Source organism: Synchiropus splendidus, chromosome 7 (assembly GCF_027744825.2).
Source record: "Synchiropus splendidus isolate RoL2022-P1 chromosome 7, RoL_Sspl_1.0, whole genome shotgun sequence".
NCBI classification, from domain to species: Eukaryota; Metazoa; Chordata; class Actinopteri; order Syngnathiformes; family Callionymidae; genus Synchiropus; species Synchiropus splendidus.
Genome location: NC_071340.1, coordinates 7840187 through 7863916, shown reverse-complemented (window position 1 = coordinate 7863916; position 23730 = coordinate 7840187). Strand labels below are relative to the sequence as shown.

General features: G+C 42.4%; 1 protein-coding gene across 2 annotated transcripts in view; it reads right to left on the bottom strand.

Annotated features, from left to right (window-relative positions):
• Nucleotides 1-23140, bottom strand: part of npffr2a (neuropeptide FF receptor 2a) — a 35954-nt gene extending 12814 nt beyond the window's left edge. Inside the window, exons 1-2 of one of the 2 annotated variants that reach the window (XM_053871744.1) lie at nucleotides 22801-23140; nucleotides 8842-9173 (exon numbers count right to left, since the gene is read on the bottom strand). In XM_053871744.1, the coding sequence (XP_053727719.1) occupies nucleotides 8842-9166 (325 nt within the window). In that variant the 5' untranslated portion in view covers nucleotides 9167-9173; nucleotides 22801-23140. The remainder of the gene's footprint in view (nucleotides 1-8841; nucleotides 9174-22800) is intronic. The other variant, XM_053871745.1, reaches the window with a different exon arrangement.
• Between the last annotated feature and the right edge of the window lie 590 nt (nucleotides 23141-23730).

The following is a 23730-nucleotide window of genomic DNA, read 5'->3' as shown; positions in this document are numbered from 1 at the left end:
TTGAATGTATACTTTCACAAGCAAGGATGAGTTATGACATCCCTGAAGCATGTTTTTTCATTTTCGCTCAGGGGAGCCAGAGACTCCACGTGGGCGCTGGAGTAACAGTACAATCAGGATATCTTGTGTTATAGGAAGTAATGTAATGAAACTAAGGATTCTCAGATCGATTGGAGACCAATCATGATCGGCCGATATCACCGTGATCGGTAAATGCCGATCACTAAATGTTACTGCCGATCATAACAACTGGTCACGTGTGACAGCCGTAGCGCAGATGAACGCTCCTCCCTAGTCGCAGCTCACTCAGAAGCAGCATGTCTGCTGTGGAGGTTCTTTCAATCGTCATTTAAAGTTTGCATCCTGCAGCACATGCACAGGAAACTGCTGTGCAGGGAAGCACGTTAAAATTTAATGAGTCATTTTAAACACCAGCGCATCACGGAGCACAGACAGTTTTCCAGGATCATGAAAGTGAGAGCGCTGGTTCCTCAGCAGCAGGATGTTAGCGCAGCTGACGCTTAGCAACACTCATCGGTCCAGACGTGACATTCAAAACGCTCAGCTAATTGCCCAAGAAATAATCATTAGTTTCACTGAGCTAGATTTTTCTCAGGTGTCGTTCATGTGGAGACAGAAACAACCGAATTTGTCTCCGTTTCCAAGTCAGTTGCGGCATTCGTTAGCCACCTGAATATGAAACTGAAAACATCTGGAATGGAAACTTTCAAACAAAACTTTCACCAAACTGAGACGTCTCACGTCGAATTGAAGGTTTTTCAGTCGTCATTTTGACAGAATATATGCTATTCTATTCTATTTTTTGCCTCCTTGAAGAGGTTTATGAAAACATGTCTGAATTAAAATGATTCAGTGGTTCATTTTTTCACATCACGTACACAGAAAGTCTCATCAGTCAGATTACAAATCCAATGTCAATCTATGTGATCGGTATCAGTGACCGGTGGTGATCGGCACTGGTATCGTGACTGGCAGCAAAAACCCTGATCACAGCATCCCTAAACAAAACTGAATGAACAGGTGTGAAACATCAGTGCCACTGCTGCCATTGCTATTACGCCTTCTGATACATGTCCAAACATCTGTCATGAATTTCAGTGAAGCAAACAATGTTTATTGAAATTCCTATTTCCCTTTGCTATGAGTGTGTGCCACACTTCATCTGAGACAAATCACACATTTGACAACAAGTTAGCGTGAAAATGTTCTTTCAGAGGATACACACTGAAGCAGGGAATGTGTAAAGAGGTAGATTATTTTTAGAGGCTGCGATCCAAGGACTGTCCATTGTCTCAATCCAGCTTTCCGCTCAGAATTTTCTGCTGTTGAGAAAGACACTTGCTAATAAATTAGTGATGGGTTGATAGGTATCATGAAACAGTATTGCAGAGTGAAACAGATTTTCAGAGGCCACTAGATGGCGCTCTTGGTTTAGAAATTCTCACTGAATAGGTTGTTCAAGTTCAAACATTTTACAGCAGATGACTCCATCTGGTGACCTCTGAAAATCAGGACACCGTTTCATGATACCTCATCTACCCATCACTATTACAAATGTCGTAGATATCACTCTCACTAAAAGGCCAGTTGTATTATCAGCGGCAGTTTCCTTTGTCTTAAACAAAGTGAATAACTTTTTTTTTTGCAGAAAAGTGGCAATAATTAAGAAATCTTCTTTACACCATAGTCATTTGCTCCGCCCACAACAGTAATGCGGCTCTGGTTTCTCCTGAGTATACGTAAAATTATGTTACAGGTTTTCACCACATTGGGGCCAACATTATTTTTTTTTTCGTTCATACGTGGATCAGTATCGGGTGTGCATCAGCGAGCACTGCTCAGTGCCTTGGGTGCTGACCTAATAGAACGATCCCACTTCAGGAACCACTCGTGTTCAGTGCTCAGTCATTGGTGTTTTCAGTTGAAAATTTATGCGAAGCTTCATTGATGGCTCAAAGATAAAGCCGATAGAGTTGAGCGTGCCTCGAGCGGGCTCAGAAAATGTTGATAGAGTTTTATAAACTTCAGCCCATCACTACGCCTCTGCTCAGCTTTTGGCATCGCACCTTGTTCAGGTGACTTTGGCTTGTGATCACTGCTCACCAGCGTCGTGTATTTTGTGTAAAATTGTGTGTTTGTTTCGACTTCTAAGAAGACAAGTCTTCAAAGACTTCTGGAACCTGAACCCAGGTGGCACAGGAAGTGCTTACTATTCTGATGATTCTATTATTGGCTGTTGAAGCTGTTGACCTAGTTTTAAATGAGCTCTGTCGGGGCCTATAGCAAATGTTGACACTAAAGAACTTGAGATGACACAAATGATCTAAATAATAAAGCAAAGGCGCTTTACTGCGCTTTGAAAACCAAACAGTCTCACTAAACCTTCATCTGTGAGCACCAACAACAAAGATAGCATCTCAAAGACGATGAATAATTGAACTCGCGGGGTTTTGAAGGTTTAGAAATGACACTGGCACTAGCTTTCTGTGACAAGGTAAAGTCATTCGTAGTTAGAAAAATTTACTTTCAGTGGAAGCCCTAGTAAACGTAGATACAACTTGGATCACAGAGTGATGCATTTTTCAGTAATGTTAAATAATGAGATGCTAAATACATATTATAGCTTTTACCGCCAGTAAGACAAAAACATCAGGTATGTATGTCGCAACATTGTGTGGCCAAAGAATGCGGCCAGAGGAGCAGAATGACCGGGGTATTTCATCCAGGAATTTTTTTCTTCAATGATGGCAGGTTCAAATTCTCAGATGACAATGATTCATTCCAGTCAAATTTAAAGAGTGGCACACGATGCGTCGTTTCACACATGGATAGTCACCATGAAGCCCAGACTGCAGTCCAACTGAGAATATTCAGGATGTGCTGGACAAGGCTTTTGTGTAGTGGGCGCCAGACTCTCCGTCGATACAGCATCTTGGAAAAACCCGACCTTGGAAACAAATCTGGTGACACTGCAGAAGCAAGAAACGTAATCTAAAGCTGAAGCTCCAATGGAATATTAGGGTGTCTGACCCTTTTTCTAACACGAGATTGACATTTACGAAAAGCAATGTTCGCTCAGGAATGGATCGACAGATGTTGTGCATATTGCGGTTGACATTTTTCATTACCTGGATGAACCCTGCCTGGGACCTCACTCAAAGTAATTTCATTACATGGCAATAATAACAAAAGAAACTGAACATTCAAGCCCTTCCAATACATCAGCCAGTTATCGACCATCTAAATTATTTCAGGTCCTTATACGTGGTCATGACAGTCTGTCTGCTGGTCGTCTGAATATAGAGGTGCCAAATAAAACTTCTTCGAAAGGGAAGACACCTGGAGCGATGCCATTGGCTTCTCAGCATTAATTCAATGTGGACCGAAAATATTGATTCATCTCAAGATATGACTTTTTTTGATGTAGCACATCAGTCTTGACTTAACTGCTATGACTTGGTAGTGTGATACCCAAAGCTACGTTTAGACGTGGGCAGCAAACCGCTTTCTATCTGTAATAACTTCCCTCAGGGAGGAGCCAATATCTGGAGCACACTTCCTCACACATTATTGACGCAGGGAGACGTTTCCCCCTCATACTCTATTGATCAGCAGATGAGAATTTGAACGCCTTTGACCGAGATACTTAACAGCTCATTTTCTTCACATGAAGGCATCCGATCTCTTTGAGTCCAGCTAGAAAGCCTTTGTTTGCTTTAAGGTCCACTGTGTAAGAATTTCTCCCCGTCTAGTGTTAGGAGCAACTCAACTGTCTTGTACAATAACAACTACAGTAGCCTTCACGTTTCAAAAAGCCAAGATGCCGTCCACGTAAATCTACCCACATAACAATGGGGCTCGAAAAGGTGACATGACAGCGTGGGAAAACACACAAGATCAATGCAGGTCTATACACGAGACCTAGTTTGCCTCCGTTTGAATTGTGTAGCAGTCAGTGGTGGCGTGTAAGCACCCATGTGATAATGACGGATTATGTAATGATGCCTCGGGTGGCCCTTCACATCGGACCACCCACTCTGAGGTGCTGCGGACCAGTCCTTTTTTGAGCCTTCATTCTGAATGCGGACGAGCATGTTGTCTTCCTGCACACATTCAGGGTCATTGCAGCTTTCATTTTTAAACCTGAAGCGTGTTGTATTACATTTACTTGTGTACAGCAAAGACTCTGTCCAAATAAAGACAGGATCATTGGGTACTTGAATTATTTGTATCATTGTTAGGCAATAAAAGCATACAGTCTCATAACTGTACGTGATGGTTTCACCTGCGGCCACTTTCAAATGGGAATTCGATGAGCATGACACTGAGGGCAGTGGTATTCTCATAACCATCATCAGTTTTCCTGTCGCGGATGTACAGCTTTCAGGAAGTGACCTCTGACCCCACAGCTCAGATACCACCGAGCCTCGTGGTATCGATGGTGAGTAGAGATACAACTCATTGACATGCCTCGTCCAGGTGATATTACGGAGCACCATTCGCTGGCTTTTAAGGAACCAGGCGGAATCTTTCATGGATGCAGCACAATGTGACTTTCACTCTCAATACCGGAGTTCACAGCCATATGTGATAAATGTGATATTTAGGTGATATAAAATGGACAATATGTGGACCTATGTTGGGGTGCAGTCCACTAGTGTCTATACCTTAACTCAATTACACCTCCAGACTAAATAGATTAACAGACACAGTGTCTTCTAAAATAATAATATATGTATTTATTCATATTTTTAATTGATTTCTTTCTTGTACATTAACTATGTTGAACTACACAAATGCCTCAGATCAAGGCTGTGGTCGCTTTGTGATGCCTGAACTTCGAAGTTGATATTGCTTCACTGTTCAGTTCTGTTGAGTCTCTCATATATCCTGATTTAAATTGTATTTTCTGAGCAGTTCATGTGCTATGTATGTAGATGTCTATGAATGTATAAATGAATAAATAAATCCCATATCTTAATTAACGTCCTGGACTATGGAGATATACAGGAGTACGTCAATCACCAAGTTTCACAGTTTCAGATAGTCAGAGCGCAGATGCATTTTTTTTCCTACAGGAACATACTGCTATAGGTATATGAGGAAACTCTGGAAGGAGTGCAGTAAAGTGAATTCAGAACGGACACTTAACTGAATTTCTGGAGGAGAGAAATCGATCTGCTCTGATGATAAAAGTGGGAATAGAAGCAGGTGCAAATGCACAACACTAACACTAAGAACGGTCAAGGTCTTAGGAGAGGCACAAAGAAAAGCTAAAACGCAAAAATTATTGCCATCATATTCAATAGCCCTGTTCTGAGCCGCTACATGGTTCTTATTCTGATAAAAACCAAGCACACAAAACCTTAGCTCAGACTGTGAGTGTGGCTGTGAATAGTACAACCATTACTGACAGAAGTAATTTGTGGCAGTTGACTTCACGGTGGCGTTTCTCCATTTCTCCATCAATGACTTTTAGATTAGACTAGGGAGAGTAATTACAAACACGGTTGCCAAAAAAAAAACACGATTTTCAAGGATGCAGATGTCTGAATGGCTTTTGAATGGTGCTGTGTTTTGTTTTCACTTGTCCATACCATCTTTGGCACTATTTATACCCATCGACAAGATGATGAAATATGCATTTAGTGTGGTACAAAGAAACAGTTTTCTGACTTTACTGTACGTCACATTTTTTTCACTCCACGTAGTACTCTCAAACCGTCTGAGCAACATGGGTAGTTCACAGTATATGTCTGTCTGTGTGTGAGCTGCAGAAAGGTTCAAACATCTTGAAGAGACAGCCCGATCCAAGACCTCTGTGGATCTTGGAGGGAACCCCTACTGTGAGACTCAGTCAGAGACCCAGCGTGTATGGGGAGAAAATATAGACGGTGCCATGATCTGATCTGTCTTCAGCTCCCTTTATGACGGCCAGTGTGATGGATAAAGACGTTTTGCATCTGATCGTCATTCCTTTGTTCCATCACAGAGTTTAATAAAAAATATATCAACACTAAAAGGACCTCTCAAGCATTCAACGCCCTGGGAATTCAGTTATCCCAATTTATCTGCACAGTTGCACAGCAGACATTTTGGATGGCTGGTGCTCAAGCCAGAAAAAAGTGGAAACCATCACAAAAATTCTATATTATTATTATTGTTATATAATACCCGATACTGATCCACGTATGAACGAAAAACAAATGTTGGCCCCAATGTGGTGAAAACCTGTAACATAATTTTACGTACACTCAGGAGAAACCGGAGCCGCATTACTGTTGTGGGCAGAGCAAATATATCTTATAAGCACACTTGTCCTGAATGCCCCATCAAATACCAAAATATGTTTCAGTGAAATTGAGAGTATATGATTTTTGCAGCTCCTCCTTGTGTCCTCGGTGAAGGCCGTTTCCAAGTTCAGAAGCAAAATCACGTGCAACAAGTGTTCTCCACCTCTATTTCAGTAAAAATCATTGCTGAAGAACGTGGCATCTAGACAGCAGAATCTCCCAACATGTCTTCCAGTATTTCCCGCCAGCCTCCTCCACCTAAACCTATCTTGATCACCCTCCCTAGTCACACCTATCCTCCACAGTCCACACCTATCCTCCTAACCACAGTCTCACATCTCCATGTGCCCACATCATCTGCTCTCCACAATTGTATCGCCAAGCTTTTCTACATGAGAAGTCCCTCTGATATACTGGTTTCTAATCTGCTTCTTGTCTGTCTGAGCCTCTCTAAACCACTCATCAGCAGAACATGTGCTCTATACTGTGTGTAGATGCGGCGCGTGATATGGAAAGTATGGAATATTGGATTTTGGCTCAATAAATTGTCATCTAGCTGTGCAACACACACTCAGCTAAAAAACATTGGAAAAAAGTCTGTGTGATGGTTGCATATTAAAACCTGCGGTGGGAAAGTGTGCGTTTGTGAATGTCCGCCCTAAAGGAGCAGTGTTGGTGCTATATCTTATGAAACTTCATGTGGAGCTCTTTACCCAATGCTTTAGCAACTTTTACGATGGAATGGTGTCAGCATTTCCTCAGTACTGAAAGGATATGTTGCGTTCATTGCTCTTTGATAGTCTATTTTTTCTTTTCTTGTTGAGGGACCTGTGATTCTGCTGGGCTGCAGCTCTCTTGGAAAGCTATTGGATTTGAGTGGAGAGTTTTACGTCTCCATTGGTTTGAGCAAACTGACAAGCTAACTAAACATCTGGGTATCTCTATATAGGTACAGTCATAAATGCAGACTGCAGTTTACTGTCTATGTAAGTGATTCCTCTGTCCCTACTGAGCTGACAATGTACAGCAAACTCTCCAGCTACAAGGATCAGCAGCTTGTCAGTAAATTAATGTGATCTTTATACATTAACACGCTGTGTGAAGATTAGCAAACATGCTGACATGCTTTTCTTGAGCATTCCCTTTTCATTTAAGTTGATGTGTCATGGCCAGAAGCGGTTTGATCTGACCCTCGCTCTCAATCTTCTGAAAAATTAAAAATGCTCCTTTATCTATGTGTTTCCAGCAGGAGTCCTTCTTTTCCACCCATGTTTCCACGGAGAACTGCTTGTCAGACAAGATGGCATCTCCTCCCCTTTTTGTCAAGTTCCACCACCGATCTGTCGCTTGCTCAGATACCAGCGATGTGCATCGATGAACATGACCCGCCACTTGAGCTAGCGTGGTGACGTCCTCGCAACAGACAGCAAGTACAAGTGAGCAAACATCACATCACTCAGAATGAATTCACTTTGAATGAAATACAAAAATATCTCGGTAAGTCCATTCAGATTCATCGTCCCAGACCACTCTGCAATCTGCTACATGTTTTTATGTTTGTTTAACCAACATAAATATTGTGGTATTCATAACTTCTAACCTTGTTCCGTCCTGCGCTTTCCTGCTCATACATTTTCTGCTTTTCATTCAATTCAGGAGCTTCAAGGTTGAATTTGGCCAAAACAGCGTATTAGAGTCAAACGCTTTGTAATGTGTTTCTTCATCTCTCCACGTTTCTTTTTGTTTCTTTGTGCATCTTGAGTTACCTTTGTTTATTGTTTTTCTCATCAGTCTCATCCCCATCAATGTTGACTGCCAAATGGATCTAAATATTCTATTGAGATTTTGAGTATTCCGTTTCTTCTCATTTGCAGTGACAAACACAGGCTGCTTTCAGCCACAATTTCAGTTTCGGCGCTGGTGGCAATTAATTTGGCTCCCACAAGTACGACTCCCATGAATCAGCCAACTGAATCACTATGTAGTTTCCAGAGCCTGCATTCTATTCTCCCCCCAGCTGCTGTCCAGCAGCCACTGGTGCACTTACTTATTTAACATTCAATAGTTGCTGGCGGTCAGTCACAAAGAGGCGTCAACAAACAGTCAGGTTGATGTGAGCGGAGGAACTCACCAGAGGGCAGGCTGACTGCAGGTTTGGTCGCTTCTGTCTGTTCTCAAATGCTAAATCTCAATTGTTCACACCGTTCAGATGCATTTTGCGCTTTACTTTAATAATCCATTCATTCAGACACGGTTGTCAGATGGATTAATAGGGATGCATGGATTAAGGCAGCTTTCTTTTCGGGGATTTTGAGCTCTTGGGGGACTTGTTGTTGAATGGCTTCCAAGAAAAGCTTGCTCACTTCAACCTTCAGCTCGCCTGGAAACTCACGCGAGAGACATAACTCAAGCCAAGAGCCGAAGTGTTATTAATTCATGATCCATAAAAATCTGATTTGGATTCCGCAGGTGTCTCATTGGTTAACCGTGCTATTGGCACAACTGTTTGGGCACGCTATGTGCTCACCTGTAATGATGTTGTCCAGCAGCGTTGTGGGCATGCAGAAGATCCCCACCAGCAGGTCGCTGACAGCCAAGTTCAGAATGAACAAGTTGGTGACCGTCCGCATGTTCTTGCTCCGCAGCACGATAAAGCACACCACTCCATTCCCCACCATGCACACAAGGAAAATCAGCAGATAGGACACGATGAAGATGGCGGCGGTGGAGGGCTGGTGGAGGTAAAATCCAACATAGGTGATGTTGCTCCTGGATGGCGAAGGCTCCCCGGAGGAGTTGAAATAAGTCCAGTTGTCATAGAGTTGAGTGAAGTTTTCCAATCCTTCGTTCATTTTAAACCTGAAAAAGAGAGGGCGCATGAGTGTGCGACATCAACAGGCAACAGCTACAATTGCCATTCTTGTTGATCAGTTCAAAGCACGGACCATTTTGTGAAGCCCTGTGGGTGTAAATATGAGGGCAGCGAACCTTGAGACAACAAAATGGGATAATAAAGCATTAGTGAAATGGAATGATTTGCCGATGTTGGCTTGATCCCGGTCCATTTATAAAACCTTCAACGTACAATACACTCGATTACAGAGATTTGTCAGTGACATATTGATGTGATCCAAGAAACAGTGTTGTCAAAGTGTCAGGATAAATAACACGTCACACAGCAACACTTCAGCAAATCCACCTACCAAAAACACGCCATCTCAGTGAGATTGTCTAAAAGCGAGTATCAAAGTTTCAAGCCAAGGTCTAGTTTAAATGGGGAAATAACTGTAATCTATGAATACTATTGTTATTATAATAATTCTATACTTAGAAGTGACAGTCGACACGCTTATTCTTTCTCTATTTCTTCTTCTGGAGGCTCACCTATACCTATGGTCTTCATGTCAAGCTCATGGTTCCATCTCCAACACTGTCTCTCCTCACCACGTGTCCAAACCACCTGGCTCAGCTCACCCGCTCTCCAAACCTCACCACATGTGGTGCCCCTCCAATCTGGTGTCACACCCAACCGTTCTTCAACCCTGACTCTGCTTCCTCTGATCTGAGCACTCTGAGGGTTTTGTTTGGTTCTGTTTCCCTTTATATTGACACTGACACTGAGCATCAGGGCGTGAGTGAGGTTACTGACACGCCTGTCACACCTTGTGAGGGAGAGGTGTTGAGCGGCAGATTTGGAGTTGATACTTGAGAACTGATGAAAATGAAAGAGGCAGTGACATGCAGTCAGGGGAGGCAGGTGAGGCCCTGAAAGAAAAAAAAATGAAAAAATATACTAAATGTTTATATAAATCCACTGATTTACACTGTGAATGAATGTTTTTTTTATTTCACCAGTTTTAGGTTTTTATTCAAAATGACTGAATTTTCATATTTACCATTCAAATACTGAGAAGAGAAGCGCGGCGAGGCAGCCACCTGCTGAGCCTCACCATAGATGGCGCATTAACTCGACTAACTGTGCTGGCATGCAGTGAGAACGTATTGCTGTCTCTCTGTATATCGCTATTAAAATGTTCAAACACTTTTGCGATACGAACCAAATTTCTATTATATATCAGCTGATGTGTACAATGAACAGTGTTTTTTGTCAACAACTGTATGTGTGTTATTAGTTTCTTGCGCTGAGCGATCATAAAACGGTCGCGAAAAGCCACAAAGTGAGGCACGCAGTTCTCCTGCCTCATGGTAGGGGGCACTTGTGATCCCAGGGATTCTTCTTGTGACAACAGATAAGAACAGACAACAATAGAACACGTGACAACAAACGGCAGTCTACAGTCAGTAAGTCAAATGCAGCTATCCATTTATTTTTTTTCTTCTAATTTGGCTTTACTTTCAAAATAGAGGATTACAGATCTAGACTCAAACAATGTTCTCAACTGGACTTTCAGTCGAAGCAGGAAGTAAGGTAAGACCATAATAACGTTTGTTGTTGTTGTTGTTGATGTTTTAATTACATGTTCTTTTTGCATACTACAGTTTGTATGTGAAAAAGCTGATATGGGATTTTAAAAATAACCTGTTAACTGCTGCTATTCAAATGGTGAATAGACTACTGTGTAGGGTTCATGTGTTTGGAAATCTGATTGTTATGAAGTCGCACGTCACTGGAAAGAGGCACATTTTGCTTGGAACGAGAGGACAAACAATTGAACTATTAAGTAAGTTCCACAAACTGTGGACAACTGCTGTGTTGTTGTATAAAATGAACACGTTATCTACGAATATTTTCATTTTTCATTCCAAACACTCACAAATTTGATTGAATTGCTTGATAATTTGTTATGTTTATTCAACATAGTTTTGCACTGAATACTAACTAACTTCACTCCATGTTTGCTGATGAATTGGATCAGCAGCAACATCATACAACATTGTATATGAAATCTTGTTTATTTTTTTCTTCTGACAGATTAGCCAGGATAGAGAGGAAAAAAACTTTCTCCATCTGATTCTGGTCAGAGCAATGTTGGCCCTTAAAACCTCCAGAGAAACGAGACCAGGGTCCTGACCCACCACGAGTGACGTGTCTCTGCTCATGGAGGCAGCTGTTCCATTCCTGTCACTACTGGGTGACTGAGCGCTCTCTCTCCTCACTTACAGAATTTCTTTTTCTGTTCACGCTGGCCTAGTTGAGCACAGTAATACAAACCGGTCATCCTGATATTATCATGACGCTTGGAACATATGAAACTTTTTTTTTCTGTTCAACGGAACCAGCAGCACGAAATAAAAAAAAAAATACTGGTTAATAAACAACAGGCACCTCCTTCCCTATGTCAGGGATGACTTTCAGTGGGTGAATGTTCAGTGCTAATTTATTATTATTGTTATTATAATAATAATAATTATTATTATTATTGTCATGTTGCTGTTAGCGGGACTAGTTTTGACACTCCGATTTCCTCCCTGCTTTTGAAATTGCTGGTTTTCATTATGTTTCCTCCGCTACAAGATTGTGTTTGATTTGTTGCATCATGTAGCCACGTAAATAAACAAGCCTGAAGTAGCACAAGTGTGCCGAGGTGTCACGCTTAATCAGAATTATGGAGCAATGCTGCGGCAGCCCAGCGGCTTCGTCAATAACACTTTGAATAGCAATAAATATATTTGATGTTGGCTGAGGCTGAAGAGCCGACATGGACCCAGGGAGGTTTTCACAGTTCAGACTTAGGCCTGGCGTGGCCAATACGATTCACCCTTCTGCTGTGCAGCCTCGCACCTCTACGCCTCAGGCTATGTCCTTCCTTTTTCTTTTCTATTCAGCTGGTTTGTTACGATCCCGATCACTAAGACATTTGCTAAACATTGGCTTGATCACTCTGTCAGTTCCAAACACGAGGAGAATTATCAGCGTCCGGACGTGAATAACATCTTTCATCCCACTGTGATCTAAACATGCTGTAGCTGTAGACGTGAGGGACCGCTGCCATGGCTGTAGCAGAATCATTTAATGCGCTGTTACACATGTTTCTTGGCCAAAGTAAACGTGAAAATGTGTTGTCTTGTTTATTTTCATCATCAACAACAAGAAAACACCATGAAAAAGTGAAAGATTACTGTTGGTCAAGCGCAGGCAGAAAGTCAATCACAATGATCCAGTATCAGAGAAACAGTTTGTCAGCCACAAAGTCAGATGTCTGACTGATCAATAATGGTCTGGTCATCATCATTAACGTCATTGAAACCAGCATCACGCCGTCCTCCTCGTAGATTTCTGAGAGCTGTGCAGCTGCGACAGCATGTTAGTTAGACTCCACCATCATTAAAGTGAATCTGTCAGTCAATAAAGTCAGTTGTGTATCAGCTGAATTGAAGCAAAACCTAAATGATCCGGCAAGCAATGAGTTGGTCGTCATGAAAAACAAAACACCAAACATGGAAGTGGATCTGATGATGGAGGCTTTTTAAAGAAAAAACTCCTGAGAAATGACACAACTACATGGCGTCCTGAGTGTGGACAGATGCGGACTACAGTACTGGAGTTACCAGTGGCAGGCAATGCATTTTTATACCTAGGCCTTCATATATAAAAACACAGGACGCAGCCATTGAAGAAGTAATAGAGAAACAGACAGGAATGTTTTGTCACTCACTGAATTGGTGACAGCAAAAACGCGAGATTTTACTCATGAGAAACCTGTCTCCAAACAGCAGCGGTCCGTCTGCTCATATGTCCGACTGGAATCCACGACCTGAGTTCCGCCAGCAACAAACTTCAGTCATTATATGCTGTTTCTTCCAGGATCTTTTCACGAATAACACGCGAAAACCGAGACGTGATCACCTGAGATTTCATCAATAAAAAGAGATCAGTTTTCGGACGGCGTGGCAGCTCTCATGGAAGCCGTGCCGCACCACCAGGCTAGTTTATACGTGGTGGAAGCTCTGCTGAACGCTCACCAAGCGCTAGGACTGCGGTGGCCGCTTGATTGGAAGTGGCAAACTTTCTCTGTCTGGTTATCTCGCCGGTGTGGCTGTAGATGCCGGAGAAATGGAGGAGCAAACATCTATGGTTTCATTGGACTGAAGTTAGGTCGTATATGTTTATATCCGTATATGTTTAAGCCACAGGGTTCAGAGAGCGAGAAAAGAGTAGCGGTTTGTCCTGAAATGACGCTATGAGTGTCCAATCTCAGGACGTGTACAAGTCACGTTCAACGTGAGGCCAGACAACTATCCATCAGCTATATGTGTCCGTTCACTCTGAGGGCACCTGCACATGCACTATTGCTGCTGAAGGCCTTGGACATGACGACACAAGCTAGCTGAATTCTGATTGGATGAAAACAACATCGGGATATACTATGACATGAGTATGAATATTATATATACTATATATATTATATATATTTGGGGAAAATACATGAAAAATGAAATTCACTTTTGTCATAAATATGCTCATGGTTTCTGGTTATGTTAGGCCAACAGAGAAGGCCTTGCTGGGCCTAAAGGCCCGCCACTGGGAGTTAGTTTCTATTGTCATCAATGGGCAACATTCTGTTCCATATAGCATGCAGCATGTAGGGAGCGACTGGCTCTCCCCACACGCAATGGTTTTTCATCCTATTTATTGAACACACTTTGCATCAGGACGGTCGCCTCCCTCCCCCAGATGACTAGCAGGACAAATGTGCTCTTAACACTCCCCAGACCACACTGTTCTCTGACAGGATAATCTTAGGGTGACAATCGTGCGACTACCGATGTCAGTCAGGAAGGGACCAAAATTGGCACACAAAAAACGGGTCCCCTCTTTAACCCTACTGATGGGCCCCAATGTAGCTCAAGCACATCTTTTCATACTATTACCTCTGCTTTCTGTTGGCCTCTGTTGAGAGACAGAACCAGCCATTTTGTGCTTGGATCTTCAGCCTTGCTTGACACCACCTGATGGAAACTTCGTCCTCACGCCTGAATGCATCGGCGTCTCACCGATCTAAATACAAAAATACTGCAAACTGCTTCTCTAAATCTCCCTGCAGGATTTAAAACCACAAACCTTTAACATTCCCGACCAACCTTAGCGGCGGCTGCATACAATCCCAGCAGACCATTTAGTGATGAGTCCATTACATCCACAGCCTGAGGTGTCACAAGGGCGCCTGCATTAGAGATACTTTCCAAGGTTGCTGACGCACCGCTGTAGCTGAGGATTAGAATGGAAATTGGAAGTTTTGCCTTCCGCTGCATGTCTCTCAGCCTTGCTGCTTTTAAAAACAAAATATGCGGCTTCTCATGTCGCTAGAATTGATCAACATCCCTTCAGGTGGTACACGGTCGCTTCGCTAAAGACTCCATTCTCAGCTACGTGCGATAAAAGCTGCCGAATTCATGTCAGGATGGGTTTCATGTTTCATAAATACAATTCAAATTCTTTTTACAGGCAGGATTATTTCCCCCAAAATAACCAACAATCAAAGCCTGCGGTTCAGAATGATTGAACAAGTTAAAAACGTATTCATAGAAATGAAAAGTAAACACTTGTCTCATAATCTCATAACAAAACTGGAAACAGATGGAGATCAAATCTAACATAAGCATGAAATCCTCCGAACAACAGATGTTGCGTTGGGTCGACGAAGGCATCTACACCAAACTCTAACCTCCTCAACCCGTGCTCCATCTGGACTTACGCCTGCTGGATTTCGTTTTTTGTAATTATTATTCATTTTGTGTCCTCTCTTTCCGGCAATTTCCTTAGCCAGGATAACAAACGTTATGAAGCTCCCCCTGCTTGTTCATGTTCTAGTAAATTCAACATGCTAGAGCCGGAGAAGGTGACCATCAATAACATTACTGATGGGGCCCTGAAGGCTGACTGCTGTTTCTTAAACGTCTCTCCACTGAGCAACACAAGAAATGGTCCCTCACCTCATGTTAGAATCTCAGTGATATCCTTTTATTCCCATGACAAAACCACACCTTCACCCTTATTATGAATAGCTTTAGTGCTGCCTCTTTTTTTAATGATAGAAGTCATTTTTGAACAGTAGCGCAGATCGGTTTAAGACTGTAGTACAATAAAGTGCTGAGTTCAATGGGTTCACATTCAAGAGCTCATCCACACAGAGACACAGTCGGTCATTTCTCAAGTCGTATCACATGTTCTGTGTCAGACAAGCCTTTTGTCCACATGGAGTTTTCAATCACTGATACTTTTTGAGAGAAAAACTGAAAACACCGGATGTGTCCATGAGGACAGCAGATCCGCTTGAAAGTGGTGACTCATCTCTTGTTTTTCTCAATCCACTGTAAAAACAGGAAGTTATGGAATTGAATTTTTTTGTTTTTCTTAATGTGTTGCGCTGCCACCAAAGGCGGAACATGTTTTTATGCTGGAGGTTGTATAGGATGCAAAAGTCCACTTTCCCAGCCTCAATATATTACGGCATGGGAGTGAGGATGGGTTGACTTTTCCTGGGAGGAGCGATGGTGTACAAGGCGAGCGTCATACCCAGGACTATTATCGCATATAACTTCTGATGTTGCGATGGTATCGGGATGTAACCATGCAAAGATTTCCAGAGACTTGTTTCCCTTCAGAGAGCGCTGCCTTTCTTTAATTCATTCCAATAGTTCCTCTTTTTGTCAGCATAATTAGTCATCTGCATGTGGAGTGCCAGCTGTGCTTGTTTGTATTTTCAAATGACATGATTACAGTTGAGGAAAAGAACTCTATTCAGCTCTGATTCCTCAGTGGGGCACTGACCTGTGCCCTGGAGAGATTACTGAGGAAACAGCAACACAACAAAGCAACGTGAAAGAAAAATCACCGGAGCAAAAGTTTTACTTGACTTGAGAGTCACTTTCATATCTGGCATTAAAAATGGAAACTATAAGAGCAAATGAACTCGATTTCCACAAGGGTAGAAAGAGATATTATCATATTGACATCGAGATATGACCCTTCATGTTATGGCTGAGTTGACGGTCTGTCACACTGTGATTTGTTGCAGGAATGTGTTCGGCAGATGCGGGATGTTAATGCAAACATCAGAATGAAACCGGTAAAAAAAAAATCATGCGTTTGGTGACACGGAATCTCACAGACCGAAGAGGATTAGTAAATCTATGTGGAGGGAAACCTTCCCAACAGGCTCAACAATTTTAGTTTTAATAATGCATGAACACAATCCAACCAGAAGAAGATAATGGAGGAGCAGATGGGAGGATGACCACGCTAACTTCAGCAGTCCGAGTCACACCCTCCTCGTTCTCCGCATGTTCTTTGTAAAACACACTTCTGGGCTCATTAACTTTGACTCCAAACTACTTCAGATGAAGCTAGTACTGATCTCTGATCCTGTCTCCTCCACTCACTTCCATAGATGACTTTTTTCATCATCTGACAGATTGAGTCACTGTCCTATTTGTGCGACTCACCAGCTGATTCCATGATGTGTCTTGACTCACAGCAGCTGCTCTGGCCTCTGGACCTGACACCATCAGTTGAATGGAGTTGGAGTCTCCTCATTAACCAGCCTTCATGATGCAGCGCTGAACTGTCAGGGACTGCAAAGACCTTTTTCAACCTTTATTAGTGTATCTGTCATCATTACCTTCCTCACCAAGTGCCTTTCATCTGCGAATGAAAGGCTCACACCACAGCATCTTGGATCATCACTGACTACATGACTGGAGCACTGACTCAGTGGCCACCGTTCCTCCGGCCAAGGTCACTACAAGGGCACCAGCATTCATTCAGAGCATCCAGAATTTATTTCAGTTGAAACAGACAAACGTTGGAAATGAAATTCATGGCTTGATCAACATCATACACCTCACGCACTCCGTTTCCGATGAGCCTGTCTCATTCTTGAGTCAGGGAAATTTCTTTATTGATCTGACTCTATGTTGTGTTTTAATAAAGCCACGTGAAATCATTTCATGGCAGAGGCATATGCAGTATCTCAGTGCTTTTCTTTGTTTTGTGTTAGGATGAGGCTGAGACGAGTGAGGTTCTCTCAGATTTCCATGAAAACTCTAGCCAATCTCCACAATTCGTGTGACAGCATTCATGTGCTGCCGCTGTAGAGACAGAGTGCAGTAAGTGTTTCTCAAAAAGAAATGGTTCGCTATCACAAATGACTGAAACAAGCCTGTCTGATATCCGCCGGAGCAAATTTCTGACGGATGATATTGCAGCCAAGAAAAGAATTATCATATAAGTAATATTCTTTGTATGAATTCACCCTGTTTCATTCAAGAAAGACACAGTAATTCAATTGCATTCCTTTTCGCTGCTCTTTTCTTTTCTTTTCTTTTTTTTCTTTTCCTCTGGTCCCATCCAAATTGACAAACTCTTCATTTAGCAGTATTTTTCCTCTTCTCTCACTTCCGTGTCTTGCAATGTTCCACTCATTTTTTAACACAGGTTTGAAAGAGAAGTGATGGATCAATGCAAAGACAAGCTTTTTTGAGACCATGAACAAACATTCTTGAAACATATGTGTGAACATATACAGAAAACATAACAGATGATTGAAGGACTAGAGCAGAAGCCAAAATTTCACATCTCAATGACATTCATGTCAGAGATCACAATATGGATGTGCTACTGCTATAGGTTTAGTGAAGACATTTTAGCATAATTATTATTCATAAATTTAATTTACTCTTCACAAATACACATATGCATGTTGAGCTATGAGGTGCAAGAACACTTGTCTGTACAATATTGGGACTGAATTGTTTCAGCCTGCTCCATCACAGACATCTCCACACATTTCAAACGGGGAGAACTTTAGAAGGTAATATCTTCGAAACAGAGCATCATCATGATGAAGGACTTACTGCAACACGGAGAGCAGGACTTGTTGGATTTGGACATTGGTTGCTCTTTAAATACTCAACTAATTTCACAGTGGTTTTACACCCCAAGACAACCCTTGGCAGGCTTTAAGCCAGAGGGGGTCTGGGCTTCCTGGAAACAGGAAACTAAACTGCAAAACATGGCAATTTGAATGCTCTAAATGTCCAATTGTTATTGCCTGTATAATGCCCTACTTGTAGTGTCTACTATTAACTATTTTGGGGGGGGGGTTTTAAGTAAAATTCAGCTGCAACCACATCTGTTTCTCAATATGTTTTCAATACTGAAGGTGTATTCCCTCAGTTATTACAAAAAAAAGAAGAGAAGAAAAAAAAGAGAAGTATAGAAAACAATGCTCGACTCTCCCCTGTCGATCTTGAAGCAGGTGTTTTTACAAACAATGACGAAGAATCAGTAATTCAACCACAGTTCGTCTTGTACACGCAGCAGTCACATCACTTCATCATACTCATCCTACTACTGCAAGGCAGATTGAAAAGCACAAGTCATTACTGTACATATGTGTTCTGTTCAACTGAAAGTCGCCCTTCAGAGAGAAGTAGCGAAGCAGTAAAATAACCTATTAGACAACGCCCTTCTCCGTGGGTCAAACACAGCTGCCTCATTTAAATCACTGAACGAAACTACTGCTATGCCTAAGAATGCTTTTCAAAACCAACAGCATTTCAACTGCATCACTTGCACATTCATTTATTCAGCCAAAATTGTCCAACACTTTATCATGCTGTCCTCGCCTTTCAGTCCCTCAGTGAAGTGGTAGTTCACCCAAGGATTGCAATTTTCACTCCATCGGTTCCATCAGATAACTGCTAATATGAGTGTGTTATTCTGTGCACCCTCCTTGACAATAACATCTTTCTTCGCCCATGTCTCCTGCCCAGGTTCCCCCATATCAGTCCAACAATCTGCCCTTTGCAGCATATACATTCATGGCTTCTGTCGACTGCACCTGACCTTCTTCTCTTCCTCATCCATGCTACCAGAACCTCATGGACTGGAGGCCCCCAGATGCACTGAAAGAGGAGCCAGTAAACCATTTTCTCAAGAAATAGTCACAGTTACCGGACACTTGAGGAGCTAAAGAACATTGTGCAGAACAGAGTGTACTTTAGAGGTGATTTTGGATGGGAATGTGTGAAAATGTTTTCTCTCATTAAAAAAAAAAGTTGGTGCTTGAAGTTGTTAGCACATGGCAGCAATAAACTTTGGTAATGAATAACTGTCCTTCATCGTTTATTGCATACAAATTAGCTGAAGTAGATTGCAGACTCTAAATTAATAGAAGTACATAAATCGATCAAAATACAATTATTTACAGTAGATATACAATACTTTACATTGATATTTACCTACTTACAACACAGAGAAGTTAATTGAACTAGCAAAGATTTGAGGGAAACCTTTGCCTCAATTGAACGCCTCCCTTTCGAGGTGTTTCAGGCACAGCCTTCTATGATCTAGGTAACAGTTGTTGCTGTTGTGTGATGCCTCTGCACTGGAGCACAGCACTGGTCCAGAGTGTGGTCATCTCTCTGGCTGAGAGGGCAACCTACAGGTCAACAGGTCTTCAGACTGCACACTCGCCACCAACACCAGCTAGTCTAGTCCTGGGTCCACTATTTCAGCGGTCGTGCCTCGAGCAGATCAGTCTCAGACAACATCAGGATGTGGATAATCATGACAGTCCAGCCTGTCGGGTCCGATCAGCGTCAGCGCTGCTCACTGTCCCTTCACTGGCAGGATTATCTCTCTCAGTCACGCTGGTTGCTGCACCCACAAATGGTGAAATAAGCGCTGCTTTGACATCAGAACGGCACAGAGTTCTCACATCTATGGCCAAAGACTAAAACAGACGACAATTATCTCTTTTTTTTACGTGGCGGGGTGAGAGATTGTATTTCATCGCCTTGCTTAGTATCATGATTTTGATGATGAAATAAAGTGCAATGGTACATGCCTCCCAGAAATCTCCACCCTGTAAATGTATGTTTCATGTTTTTACAATCCATCACTGAAGGTTGCAGAAAAATATGTTTGTTCTTGAACAAACATATGACAACTGCTACAACTAACAGAAAGGCACAGGGACAGCACATACCACCGCCATGCCACTCATGTCCATCCACACTACAAGTATTTCATCAATATTTCCTGGTGCATTGAACTAAATCGGTCAGCAATCAAAATCGAATCTCGAAGAAGAGCTAGAGCAAAGCATTCAGGACTTTGGTAAATCCACGTTTTCAATGTTCATTTGTGGCAGTGATTTTATCGAATGTTGCGTTTCATCAAGATTTGTGCTCATTTTTCACTGAAGAAGTCATGTGACTGGAAGTGCACACTTCCAAGTTAGCCCGTTTCCAACCAATGTTTAATGAAATACATTTGTCAGTTTTGAAGTCATCCTCTGTCCTAACATGCATACAAACCCATCGCGCCCTAATATATTGTTACTGGAGCCACCGCATGGCTGGGGGCGGGAATAATGACTTCGACCACAGGAGACGCTGTTTCGTCACCTGTGACATCACGTCAGACCGCTCAACGGTGTGAATGACCTGGGTGGTCTGACTCAGTCCGGCCCCGGGGCCATTCGCAGCCCTGGTTCAGATTATGTGCCATCTGCGTCTGTCATCAAGTGCTTCTTGTGGCTCAGCAGCACTGCTCGCAATAACACTCAGGTTATTCGTAATATTGGATTTTTGAATTTAGAGAAACATTAACTGTTGGGGAGAAAAGTTGCCTCATGCACTTGTCTGTGCAAAACCTTCCCAGGGGATCTCCATCTTACCATACACATGCACTGCTCGGTCAGTGACAGCAGTTTGACTTGCAGCCTGTCTGTAACAGCCCGCCACTGACACTGGATTCTGGTGGACATTGCAACAAGTCAACATTTCTAGCAACATTCACCAGATTTCAAACAATCTCACTTAGAAGTGCATCTTTTTTTTTTGGAACTTGGATAGTGTCTCCAACATGGCTCACCCTTGGTGGACGGGATATCACCTGACCTCGAGTTTTAGCAAATAAAATAAGCAGCTTGATTCAATAAATTATTAAATAAATCAGGATTAGAATAATCTGCTAAGAAGAGATTGAAGAAATGATGCAGTTTTATCTGTGTGGAAAAAGACTGGCATCAGTGGGCAGGGAGATGTGGTCTTTATGAGGCGGATTTTCTTTCAGTGTGCACAGCATTATTCTAGCACACACAGTGCAACTGCAATATATATGTGAAACTTATGACATGTTTTTCATTCCAGTGGTATTTAATAAGCCATGTCATTGAAAGAGAGTCTGAATATAGATCATGATTACAGAGCATGAGTCTTCAACAGACTGGTTATCAGTCACAACATCCCTCCACTCACTTAAACATTTGTAATTACAGCAGCGACGCTCAATGACTGCAACCAAAGCTAATCCTCGTCTGATGAAAACATTTAACAGCCTCCACAAAGACAAGCCAAGAGTCTCACTGGGAAGGTTCAAGCCGCTCATTTAAATACAAACAAGCCAGTGAAGAGGCGGTATCCTCTCGGGATCAGAACTTGCAGATTGTCTCCTTCAGTTACTAAGTAAGAGACGTGTATTTTAATCCACTGCATATGAAGTTATCACGGAATCAATTAAACATCCAGAGCAAAACTTAACGAGGTGCTTGTTTACACAAGAGCAGAAACACTACAGAACAACATGGTGGTCAGAACACGGCTCTCGCTCTCAGATGAATGAGAAATGTTTGGCTGTCAATTTCTCTGCTTTTTAACAGTGATTTAACACAGTTATAAGCTGCTTTTCTCACTGCACCTCTCATTATCGAAATCTACTTTTTTCAATTATACGACCACCTTCAGCTCTTGTGCCCTGTGCTGGTCTTCCCAGCTGATCGAGAAAGGAACTGTTGTTTCCCAGGGCTCTACTGCTTTTTCATTTGCCCACAGAAGTACTAAGTGGCCGTGGTTGCAGGAGCATTGCAGAGTCTGGGTCTTAGTGATGACCGTGGGCTTGACAGCCTAAAACCGGAATAGAAGCCTCAGTATCTCACAGACCTTTCTGCTTTCAAATGATCATTTCGCAACCTGTCACATGAGTGTGTTGTTTTCTTTTGTTTTTTAGTTTGTTTGAGATTGTTTTTTGGAGGATGGACCTCTAAAAACATTAAATTCTTCTGTTGGGCGCTTTGTTTAGTCCAAGACTTGTAAGAGAAGGGGACGAAGGGATGAAGAATCTTGACAATCCATGGACATCTGTCCGTCACCAGGAGAAACTACTGGTCATTGGACGGCGCATCTGCAGGAGACGGAAACTTGGCGCATTCGGTTGCGCACGGACGCAGACTGGAAAGACTGGCCGCGCAAAAGAACGCATGACTGACCACTCACGGACAATGAACTCTCTGTCGGACGCATCAGAGAGAAAAATCTGAGCAAATTGGGCAGACAAAGAGGAGTGGCGAAGAATAACAGGCGCCGGAATGATGAAGAGCGCGGAAGCAGACCCGCCACTTTACGCGTAATAACCAGAAGTTAATGGGTGTCACACGCAAGTTGATTACCTTCAGCGGTGCATTGAACTACGTCTCCTATTCAATGCACTGATCAGTTTCAACTGAACGCGTCTTACCTTTATTCAGTTATAACTCGGACAGGCGGGCGTGAGTGCGCTCAAAAAGAAGAAGTACAAAAGGTCCGGCTTCCTCTTGGTGACACATAGAAACGGAGCAGATGTGGACAGTGGAGGGGGGAAAGGAAAGGAGACGATGGCGCAAGTGAGCGTGGAGTCAGTCCGGGCTCAGGTTCACCTCTGGAATTTCTTTTCTTGGATGCGCTCCGCAGCTGCTCCGAGCGCAAGTGGAGAACTCGGCACCGCGGACGACCCTATTTAGAGGTGTGACGTCAGAGCATGTGGAGGGAGGTTGAAGGAGGGTCGTGTAAACCGGCTCATGATGGAGGCACCGTCAGCCTCATCCTCCACCTCCATTGGATCTGTCTCCCAAACTGTCCACAATTATAGCGGTGAGAAAAAGATAGCAATGAGGCTGAGCAGTGGCGGCAAGATGTCACGTGGCCAGAGATTATCGCGGATATTCGCATAATCACAGATTATAGAAGAGGGTCAGAGATTATGAGAAATTGTCGGACACAGTTTTTTCTTTGAATATTACTTATTATAGCGTGATCTTTTTTAGATCAACAGAAAATGGGAAATACAGGAGCAAGACTTTCAGAGATAATATTCATAAAAATAACAATTCATAAATCAGGTCGGAGGTTATGAAAGGTTACCTGTGGAAGAACTGAATTTTACAGCTGCAATGAGAAGAACACAGTTGAAGAGAAAACAAGTGCAATGGCAAGGAAGCAACTTAGTTACGTACATTGTTTTTGCATGTACTTTTAACAATGTTTTTTTATCCACATGCAACTTTGATTGTGTGCACAATTAGTTCAACCAAATGAAATATTACTTCAGTTACTTTTTGATAATTAAATGACTAAACAAGAGATTTTAACACATGAAGCATTTATGTCCGATGATCGCACTGGAGGCAGC